Genomic DNA, 11,518 nt, shown 5'->3' on the forward strand with positions numbered 1-11,518 from the left:
AGATGTACATGTACTTGTCTCTCTTTCAAAAAAAAAAAAACTTGTTCGACATGCGAGATGGATTTTCTTTCGACTGCAGTCTGCGGTGCAGCACAAACCAAACTCAAACTAGGAAGAGCTTGCTCAAACGTTTTGTTTGCACTGCAGGCTGAGGCGTCAGCGTCAACATGAAAGTATGGCATATGCTGTCTTTATGGTCCCGCCACTTCCATTCGCAACTGGGCCGTGGTGCAGCCTTTATGGCCTTATATTACCGATATTGTATATAGAAACACAATAATATAATTAAACATCGTGCGGATCCGTGGCGCAATGGTAGCGCGTCTGACTCCAGATCAGAAGGTTGCGTGTTCGATTCACGTCGGGTTCAAATCCCCGATTACACCGGATTCTTTTTTTTCCTTTTTGCGTTATTTTCTCTCTCTTTTCTTGGGCAGAAAAATTGAAACATTCTACGGCCCGGTCTATCCAGTCTTGTTTGGAAGCAAGAATAGGAAAAAAAAGGAGTTGAAGGGAATTCAGGGGTCATTAGACCAGCATGATATGATATTACATCGTCACACACTCACACCGTGTTAGGTTCCTTTCACTGATTCATTTCGCTTTCGTGCAGGAGCATGATGAGCTTGAGGATGAGGACGCTGTTCAGATCATTAAGAAAATATAGGGATATCATATGGTGGGAAAAAAAACCTGTTTTCACTGCAAAACTGCAAGGTGCAATGGGGATTTTGAGTACCAGATTCGTCAGAAAGGCTTGAACTCGACTTTTGATTGTTTGATTTGATGATGCTCATGTGTAATGTTACCTAATGGTCTCCTCGATTAGCGTCGGGGCTAAGTGCACAGTAAAAGTGTAGCTTCAGGTGATTAGCTGCATCAGATTCCTGTTCTACGGCCGATTAAACCGGATGTAACTTGCCTCCTTTTTTAATGATGAAATAACCACATTTTCAGTGCCTCTTTTTTTTAAAAAAAATTGCTTTGATCCAAAGACCATGTTAGTTGGCATTTCCTTATACAAGTCATGTAGCTGTGATATTCTTCTCTCTAACTCAGCGCCATGTGGCCTGGGCCCTGGAGTCACCAATGTACCAACTGCCTGCCCCAACCGTTGAACACATGGAGAGATGCTCTCCATATCTTGAGAGGAGGATACGATGATTCGGTGATTCTTGTATTAAGTGCTCTACCTTGTTTAGTGTTCGTACGTTTTCTAGTGCATGGGTGGCCTAATTATAGATTCCCATAACCATCTTTGGTGGTGACCAACGACGTGCGGACAACTTGGCCATGCTTATCTTAACGATCTTGGATTTGATCCTAATTGCAGTTTTATGTAGAGCTGTTCTTTGCTTACCGGTGGCTGTCGTGGCAGTGGTAAAAGAAACGTTAAATCATTTGACCTCGATTATAGGGTCTATTTGGTTTAACTTTTTCTGGTAAGTTTTTATGAGAATCTAGCTATAGGAAGAATTTAAATATTATGGAGATTACGTGTAGAAAAAGATGAAGTTTATAAGATTAAGATCTAAGAAGCAAACTAAAAACCTGAACGTTTGACGGTCTACAACAGCAATTAACAGCTAGAATATGGATTTAAGTTGAACCAAACACCCACATAGATGCACTGCGAACATGCAGCAATAATTTGTTTTGTCAAAAATAAGCACCCAACAAAACGATGGATGAAAGTGGTAATTCAAACTATTAGGACAAATTTAATATTTTAAAATAGATATGTATAAAATTTGATATTGATCTTTTCTTATGTTATCAAACACATTAGTACAAATACGAATAATATCACATAAATTGTTTCATGTATTATTTGCTCCCTAAAACATAAAAAATTAGAAAAAATAATACCTAATTTGTTTCCGAATCCATACCAAAGTTTATATCTATTATTTGAGAAAAATATATAATAAATCTGAGGTTTACCTTTTATTAGTCTTTATAAGCTGAATATTAAAAACAAGAATACAAATTTGTATTGTAGATTCTATATCATATTTATTCGCAATCAAAGAAAAATGACTAAAAACTTATTACCGAATGAATACCGTTTCCGACGGTTTTTATCCATCGATCGACATTTAGCATGTAATAGAGGTTGGTTAAAGAGGTGTTTAATTTGTAGGAACTAATTTTTAGTCCCCCCCATCTTATTCTATTTTAGTCATTAAATTACAAATATGAAAACTAAAACTTTTGTTTATTCTAGTTTTTTATTTGACAATTTAAAGACTAAAAATTAGTCTCTATAAACCAAACACTCTCAAAACCATTAAGGTCTTGTTCGTTTACACCAATCCAGCTCTGGATTATCATGGATTGAAATTAAATCCATGCCACAATCCACGCCCCAAAATAATTCAAGCCTACTAAAAATTTTTAATTCGGTTAAACCCATTATGGATTATAACACAAGGATTTTTTGGAAAATTTTTTAAACTATAAAAGGCATGGATTCTATCCATAGCTCATTAGGTATGGAACAAATATATGAAGATATTGCAAAGTTTATATTAGAATCCATGAATCAAAAGAATAACTAGTCTTAAGAGATTCATGGATTAAATGATGGATTTAATCTCACTATAGGATTGGGTGTGATATATGGATTCACCCAATTCACATCCGAATTAAATCATGGTGGGATTTATTCTCTTGTAATCAAACAAGGCCTAATATGGTTGGAGCATTTTTTTGGATGAATGATCAGGTTGTGCTTGTCTTGTGGCACTGGGTGCGTATGTAGATCTCGGTTTGGTTGGCAGGGTAGCTAACATGTGGGGGTACTCCAGCTCCTACGGTCCTCCTACCTGGTATGCAAATTGTCCACTACAGCAACAATATATATATATAGTACTCCGAACGTGAGTTACACGAGCAGTTACCATATTGGACGCCACGTAAGACGGGATTTGAACAAACTTCTGAATTCTGGCTTGGGGGCCTGTACTGTATACTATGTTTTCAAAGAACGGATGGGGGGCAAATACAAAATGGATGAGGCAAATTTAGAGATACACAACGACAGAATTTTGAATGACCCGATTGACATGCAACATTTGGCTCACACGGAACTATCACTATTTGTGACACGTTGGTCCTGTCACTGTTTGTGACACCCACGGTTGTCCTGTGGAGTGGGGGCTCTATGAACTGCCATTTGTAAATTCTCCACTGTAGTCGTTGGCGGGGTCTGCTTCGTGTTTCTTACTTTGTTCTAGAGGAAAAAAAAGATCCCTAACCAGGAGACAAGGATCCACATGCAATAAATCTTCTCTTCTGTTCTGTTCTGGCACCTTCTTCCCAGATCAATAGGGGCGAGGCGACACCAGCGAGGAGACGAAATCGTTTAAAGGCGCCAGCTTGTCTTCTGTTCCATTTGTGGTTTCATTTCCTCTGCAAACGATTTCCATTTTTTCTGCACGCCGTCAGCTGATCCTTTTCGCCGTAGTATCCCCGAGCAAAAGAGAAAACCCTTTTTTTTGTGCGCTGTGCTGTTTCGCCATCTCTGTTCGTCCCACCGAGGCACCGACTCAATCCCCATTCTTGGCATCTGGCTTCACAAAACAAGACCGGTTCCCGTTCCCTAGATCTCTGCGTAGAGGCGGCGGCGAGGCACCTGAATCCGGCAAAAAAGGGTTCGCGGTTTGGTTGGGAGGAGCGCAGGAGCCCGGCGTCAAAACCCAATCTTGGCGCCCGGGCTGCCGTGCGCCATCGTCTTCTCCCTGTGGTGTTTAGGGAGAGGAGAAGGCCGGTGGAGATGGTGCCGTGGGAAGGGTACGTCAGCGACGAGACGATGGGCACCTTCTCGCCCATCGTGCTCTACTGGCTGTACGCCGGCGGCTACCAGCTGATCCTTCACCGCCGGCCGCTTGAGCGGTACAGGCTCCACACGCGGGACGAGGAGGAGGAGAAGAACCTCGTCAGCCTCTCCACCGTCGTCCGTGGCGTACTCCTGCAGCAGCTCGTGCAGGCCATCGTCGCGATGATTTTGTTCATGGTAAGGAGACAGTCAGCCCTGGTTAATTGCCGTTTTTAGTTGATTTCCAGAGTTTCGGTTCGATTAGTGGTACTGCCATTGAGATGAACATTACCGGGATAAGAATCAGTCAGTGATATCAACTACAGTACGTTACAAAGATAGCATTGGTGTTAGGTATTTGCTGGATTTTGCTAAAATTGTTCACTGTCCTTGTTGCTATTATCAGGTATTTTTGCCATTTAAGTCAGAGTGAAACATATATGGATATAGTTGTCAGCGTGCCACCATTATTGTCTGACTGATTCAAGAATGTTAGGAAGCTTTGTGAATGTAGAGTATAATTGGCGATGAAAAGAAAAGAACGACTTCTGCTGCTGGTTTGTTATAAAGATAGCATTGGAGTTAGGTATTTGCTGGATTTTGCTAAAATTATTCACTATCCTTTTTGCCATTTAAGCCAGAGTGAGTATATGTGGATATAGTTGTCAGCAAGCTGCCAGTATTATCTGAATATAAATGGTGAATGGTCAGCGAGCCAAGAATGTTAGGAAACTTTCAGAATGTAGAGTCTATTTGGCGATGACTGCTAAGTAGTATAGGCTTCAAAAGAAAAGAACTGAGTGCTGCTGCTGATTTGTTAGGATAGTTCATCCTGCGTTAACAAATTGGTAGGAGGGGCATACATGTGAAATGTTTTAAAACATCATCAGTTTTCAATGTATCAGGGTTGTGGATCTTGGATGTATTATCTCATAATGATAATGTCAAACAGATATCAAGGTATTTGTTTTTTTTCCTCGAAACAAGTTTACTAATTGAAGATGGGGATAACAACTAGGGGTGCAAGTCCCACATTTTTTTGGGGTCATTGGGTCGACCCAAAACTTGCTAAAATCGCATTGCCACCTAATTAATTTAGGGGGAGAAATGAAGTAGGCTTGCTGAATTGCAAAACACCATTAGGTATTTACTTGCATGATTGCATCTTTAATAACAACCCATAATCTTTCTGTTTTCCGGTAAAAAGGTAGCCCATAATTTCGACAAAGTGCAAACAAAGCCAAAAAAAATACTAGTGGCCATGTAATAGAAGTCAATGTTACTCATCACATAAGGGCCAGCAGCTTGTGACTTCAATAGGAATCAGCAAATCACTGTATTTTCGTGCATCCTGCAGACATTCATATCACTAAAGTATCTCTTCAGTCCATGTATAGTTGTATACCTCTTCAGTCCATATAATTTTAATATCATAGACTTGTAGTTTAGAGATCAGTAGTCTGTAAGTTATAGAGGATTTCCCTGTCCTGATTTTATAAACCCTGTTGAAAAATTATGGATCTCCTTTCATCTGTGGAGCTGGTAGCACATTAATGTTTTTATGTTTATAGCAAATGGGTCTAAGAATGTGTGCTCAGACTTGATATGCATGTGTACTCTCCATCCTGCCCCTATGCTAAACTACCAACTATTCCAAAAGCACAGTATAGCTTAAGAATAGATCAATAGAGTTTTGAGCATCGGCTGCTTTGACAGGTTCTTGGCATTGTTAGAGAGCCACTGCGTTCTGTACGTTCTTCTTTGTGGTATTACAGCTTTTTTTCAATCTTTTGGTGAAGTTGGCTTGTTGCCTGTGTAGCCTTAGCCTACTTTTTTACCCTTGTGCATCAGTTTCGTAATGCACCTCATGCATTTTGCTTGTAACCAAGGATGGCAAAGGTGCAATTAGGTTTATATTATTGTTTTTCTCTTGTTAGGATAAAGAGTTCCAGATTCAATACTTGAATTTCTCATTTGTTAATTGTTATGGTGACTTGACCTTTGACCCTTTGTAACCCAATTCTACATGATAACTTGCAGGTGACTTCTGATAGCTCAATAACTGTTGTTCAGCCACCTATCGTCGTCCAGATCTTCCAGTTTCTAGTTGCAATGTTAGTGATGGACTCATGGCAGTACTTTGTGCACCGCTACATGCACCAAAACAAGTTCCTGTATCGGCACATCCACTCGCAGCACCATCGGCTGATTGTCCCTTACGCTATCGGGGCTCTGTACAACCACCCACTGGAGGGCCTGCTTCTGGACACCTTAGGAGGCGCCATCTCCTTCTTGGTCTCCGGCATGACGCCGAGGACCGCCATGTTCTTCTTCTGCTTCGCAGTCCTCAAGACGGTCGACGATCACTGCGGGCTTTGGCTACCGTATAACATCTTCCAGCACCTGTTTCAGAACAACACCGCCTATCACGACATCCACCACCAGCTGCAAGGAACCAAATACAACTACTCCCAGCCATTCTTCTCGATCTGGGACAGAATGCTAGGAACCCACATGCCGTACGACTTAGTGAGCAGGAAAGAAGGTGGATTTGAAGCAAGGCCGTCGCGAGACTAGCTTGAAGTCATGGAAGTGTACAGGCTCCGGTGAATGAGTCAGACAGAATATGGTTTTTTAGCTGTCATGGTTCATTTTTTAAAAATTTTGTGCAGGGCTGCCATTTACATTGCTGTGCAGATAGTGCATTTGAAAATCCACACTTCTGTATGTACCCAGTTATTTGTGTAATTGATTGAACCTCTGGTCGTGATCGACACCTTCGGAGCAATCTTTGGCTACTACTGACTGTGCTTTGTTTCACTTGTTTTGATATATTCATATATCCTTTCACTTTCCCCTCTTGAAACACAGCTGCGTGATGATTCAAATAATCTCGACGATCTGTACAGTGCTTTGTTTCTTCTAACAAATATATGGTTCGCTGGAGGGGAAATATGTCCTCACTTGAATATATTTCACCGGTGGGCAATAACAATCCAGAGCATCTAATCTAGATCCAACGGTTTTATATGAAAGAGGCTAAATGTAAAATAGGTACTAGGTTTTCACCGGGTGAAAGAAGTTTAATATAAATAGCAGTCATAGTTAAATTTTGATTGGATATGCCACTTGATTGCATGTTTTTACCATTACCAATATGATTAATTACACGGGTCATCGAATGTATGCAAAACACTGCAACTCAATTACATAGGGCCAAAAAAAAGAGAGGGGCTAAATTCATATATATTCGAAGGTGCACGTGCACCTCCAACCAACGCCAAGCAAAACGGGTCAATTGCCTGCTTAATCAAGTCATGTATATCATAGCTTTCTCGCTTAATGAAGACATCAATAGAAGAGATTCTCCTTTAGGAAGCTAGAAATGACCCTCCAGAGTAACTGCTACCAAGACTATGGGTACGAGATAGATAAACAGAATATACATCTAAAGCCGAAATGCATCCATCAGCGACGTTGAGGAGAATGCTGAGGCTGACACTCATTCTGGACAGATCTCCCTGAAAATGGGGAGCCTGCGATGACCACTGCCACCGTACAGGGCTTCAGTGATTTCATCGGCATCCACGTCTGGTTCTGGATCAGCAGATAACTTGAGAGCTGAAGGCGTAGCTTCTGGCTTTGGCGTTGGGAGCTCTGCACTGCCCTCGGGCAACTGGAGTTCAGCAGGGAGCTTGACGGGTGTGGAGGCGCCGAGAACTGTAGTATGAAGATTGCTACTTGTCCGTGACGGGGAGACGAAAGCAATGCGGTTTTCTGAATCCTGAAAACCTGGTGCGCCAGTAAGCCGGCCAGCCTATATAACATATATTGTAATATAAAAAAACAAGTAAATGCATGTGTTAGTATAAATTCCACTCAGGTAATTGGGCAGAAGAATGGTGCTAGTGAACTACACTGTGCATTATCTATGGTTGCTTTGATTGGCAGTGATGCCACTGACTCCAAAAAGCATGCTAACCATTGGACAATACTGACTGGTACACTAAAACAATGAAAAAAAATCACAGAACGTTAAGGCATGTTCAAATGCTGATACTGGGTCTTATAAAATGCCTAGCCCACATAACTCTTTGCATTGCAACTTGCATACTTAGGGCATGTACAATGCAAGAATGTTTAAATAGACGTTTAAAGACAGAACATTTAAGCACCTGCATATGAGTCCTAATTTGACGATGGCAACATCTAAATTTTCACGCCAATCTCCAACTTTTTCAAGCCTCAAACTGTTAGTCGTTTTGCTGAAAAATGACCTCAGGCATGGTGCTTGAACAAGCAGTGATGGAAACCAGTAAGGCATTAGCTGCCTGCAAGCGCCCAAGCAAGCATCGTCGTTGTACTTATACATGCCCTTAAGCAGCAATGCCACAGCAAAAGCTAGTTGAGGCAGCATTGTCCACCAGGGCACATAAAACCGGCAAAGCAGTAACCGCCTGCAAGCAGCATTGTACATGCCGTTAAGCGGAAATGCCACAGCAAAAGCTAGTTGAGGTGTTGTCCACCAGGGGTCCAGGGCACAGAAAACCGTTAAGGCGGTAACCGTCTGCAAGCGCCCAAGCAAGCAACATGCCCTCATAGATTGTTTCCAACTAAAGCAGTCAGTAACGGACCTATCTGTCCGGTAATGCACCTCAAAGGACATTACCTAACATGAATGGCCTGATAAGGAAATGATAGAAGAAATTTACAATTGAGCTTTGACTCCAGACTGGATTAACTAGTTTGTGCAGTACTATTAAATGGCAATAATACACAAAAGTCATGTATGTATGAAATGTAATGGGATCTCCAGTGTCGTAAAATGGTGGATAGCAACATTTCGGGGATGTGGCTTCCCCTACGGAAACAACGGGACTACAAATAACCGAACCAGATCCTACTTTTCTGAAGAGAATAACACCATGAACTTCTCTTTCACTAGAAAGAATGACAAACAATGTACTTTCAGAAACTCAATTAAAGCAAATCCATAATTATTCACAAGAGTACGTCACACTAAAATTAAACAACGTTCACTGTGACGCATTCCCTAAAATCCAAAGTCGTTAGTAAATGAGAATGAATTAATTCTCATTGTAGCTTAATAAATTGTCAATCTGTATATCTAGAACTAGAATTAACCTAACCACAGCAAAAGCAAATCGTCTGAGATGTTGCATTGGAACATGTGTACTCTCCCAGCAAAAATGTGGCTCACAACTACATAAGTTGGCTTGATGAAATCCATGTTTTGCGGTAAACCACTTTGAGGAACCCTTAACTCCAAAGACTCAGTTCAACAGGAGATTCCTTGAAGCAGGAAGGATAAGAATCATGTAACCATGGCATTAGTCAAAGTAATCCACCTATGATCCAACCACTAAGGTCAATCACAAATCATTACTACCCTTCAGTTAGTGACTAATCACCCCCCCCCCCCCCCACCCAAAATTGTTAATGCAACTAGATCTGGAGAGCAGCACAAGTACCTCATGCTTGGAGCCGTAGTGGCTGACGCCAGGTGCCCAAACCTCGTCATCCGCTGGCATATACGCCGCCCTCATCTGCGGCGGCGGCGGTGGCAACGACTGCGGGGAGTAGAGGAGGACACGGCTATCCAGGTCCGCGGAGGCCGCCAAGCAGGAGCGGCGGTAGCGGAGGAGCGAGGCGTCGAACCCGAGTTCCAGACCGCCGGAGGACGACGATGAAGAGTACCCAGACACGCCGCCCTCCCCGCCGGCCACGGCGTCGAAGGCCGGCGTGAGGTAGGTCCTCAATGACGGCGAAGAGAGTCGGCGCTGCCGCCGCCGCGCCGCTGACTCGCCCGCCCACCTGCTGCTGCCGGGGGACGCGGGGACGTACTCGAAGTCCATCGTGGCCAGCCCGTAGCCCTCACGCGGAGCTGCGCACACCGTAGAGGGTTAACACCTGGAGGAGTGGGCGTCGGGCGAGACTAGGAAAGCGAGATATTCGCTGATGGGGGTTGAAATTTGAAAGAAATTTGAGCTCCTTCGACTCTGGATCGGAAAAAAAACTCCCCCGGCCCGAAAACGCCCACGCGGCCTACGAGGGTTGCGGACGCACGATGAATCTGCGGTTGCGTTCGCAAGACCAAATTCCTTTCGCGGGGCTCGAGGGATTCGAAAAAAAATCGTACAAAAACGTAAAACTTTGAAAAAAAAAATGTTTGTATACAAGGATTGCAAAACCGGATCATCCAAAAACTGCAGCACACGAACTAACAGTTCTTGAAGTCCAAACCCTTGAACAGTGCAGCACAAACTGGCAGATCAAGATCTAATGTAAAGGATTCCAACGAGTCCAGGAACAAATCAGCAAAGAATCAAGAAAAAAATCAGAGCAACCTGGATCTCTCACGCACAAACAACCAAAAATGGACAGAATCTTCCCACAAGAAAACCTCGGTGAGAGCGCATTGATTGAAACTAGCTCCGGAATTGTTCCTTTATTATTAGCATAGAAAAACAAATAAATGAAAAGGCACATAAAAAAGTCCAGACTAGAGATCATGATGATGATAGGGATTGAGACGGTGATACGAGGCTGACGCTCACCTTGCATCGGCGGCAGCTTTGGAAGGCTGGAACTGCTTTCTCCGCCGCTCTCGCCCGCAAGGTCTCAGGCAGCCATTGGTGGCGGCTGCTTGTGCTCTTTCGCCGGGCGGGAAGTGAAGACGAAGCGAGGCGGAGAGGCAGGCCAAGTCAAATACACGTGGCCCTGCTGCTCCTCCTCGGATTCCTTTTACTTCGCTTGGCAGTTTACTTGGACAGTTGGGCCTGCACTTCATTTTACATGGGCTAAAAAAACGCAGTCCAAATCAAAGGCCGTCACTTGGGCCTGAATATGGTAACGCTGTATTACTGAATTCCATGTTCATGTTCATCTTGATCCCGGCGGAAACAGCCATTGATCTGGTTACTTTTCCTTGAACAAGGTACCGTCAATATGAGAAGCCTCTTAATTGTTAGCTGATGACTGAAGCAAGCTAACTAATAGCTTTTCATTATTTTTAGGGATGTTCCTAAAACAGACAAATCTAATACTTTAACATAAGTGTGTATAAAATATTTGGTACTAATCTATAGTCATGTTGTTAATCATATTATTGAAGATAAGAATAAATTTTTATATATTTTTTTATATTTTCTCTGTACAACATAAAAGGTAAAAACATCTTAATCCGAATAGTATCCGTATCCGAATTTTATATTAATTATCTTAAAAAAATATAGAATGAATTTAAGATTTGCTTTTTATGAATCTTAATATTTATTCGTGGTCGAAAAAATAAGACAAAAAATTTAACATTCGAATATTGTATGTAGTTAGTTGGTTTGTGTTGCAGAGCTGTCGGGGACCATAATTAGGGGTACCCCCAAGACTCTTAATCTCAGCTGGTAACCCCATCAGCATAAAGCTGCAAAGGCCTGATGGGCGCAATTCCGGTAAAGGCTCTGTCCACTCAAGGGACACGATCTCGCCCCGCCCGAGCCCAGCCTCGGGAAGGAACAATAGACCAAGGCAGATTCACGCCTCGCCCGAGGGTCTCCTCAAGCAACGAGCGCACCTTCGACTCGCCCGAGACCCAGCTCGGGCAGACTTCGCGGAGAAGCAACCTTGGCCAGATCGCCTCGCCAGCCGACCGGATCGCAGGAGCATTCAATGCAAGGATCG

The 11,518-nt window shown here is 42.8% G+C and overlaps 2 protein-coding genes and 1 non-coding gene across 5 annotated transcripts; 2 read left to right on the forward strand and 1 right to left on the reverse strand.

Annotated features, from left to right (window-relative positions):
* Positions 1–298: 298 nt before the first annotated feature.
* Positions 299–370, forward strand: TRNAW-CCA (transfer RNA tryptophan (anticodon CCA)). The gene has a single exon. It is a non-coding gene; the product is annotated as a tRNA-Trp (tRNA).
* Positions 371–3,377: 3,007 nt separating this feature from the next.
* LOC100273655 (protein SUR2) lies at positions 3,378–6,626 on the forward strand. Its single transcript, NM_001148069.1, has 2 exons — positions 3,378–4,018; positions 5,861–6,626. The coding sequence occupies exons 1-2, from the start codon at positions 3,779–3,781 to the stop codon at positions 6,395–6,397; spliced, it is 777 nt and encodes a 258-aa protein (NP_001141541.1). The 5' UTR covers positions 3,378–3,778; the 3' UTR covers positions 6,398–6,626.
* Positions 6,627–6,930: 304 nt separating this feature from the next.
* On the reverse strand, positions 6,931–10,576 carry LOC100274359 (uncharacterized). Of its 3 annotated transcripts, none has more exons than XM_008669388.3 (3): positions 10,399–10,576; positions 9,313–9,725; positions 6,931–7,637 (listed from the first exon to the last, which is right to left on the reverse strand). In XM_008669388.3, the coding sequence occupies exons 1-3, from the start codon at positions 10,403–10,405 to the stop codon at positions 7,323–7,325; spliced, it is 735 nt and encodes a 244-aa protein (XP_008667610.1). In that variant the 5' UTR covers positions 10,406–10,576; the 3' UTR covers positions 6,931–7,322.
* Between the last annotated feature and the right edge of the window lie 942 nt (positions 10,577–11,518).

Source organism: Zea mays, chromosome 2 (genome assembly GCF_902167145.1).
Source record: "Zea mays cultivar B73 chromosome 2, Zm-B73-REFERENCE-NAM-5.0, whole genome shotgun sequence".
NCBI classification, from domain to species: domain Eukaryota; kingdom Viridiplantae; phylum Streptophyta; class Magnoliopsida; order Poales; family Poaceae; genus Zea; species Zea mays.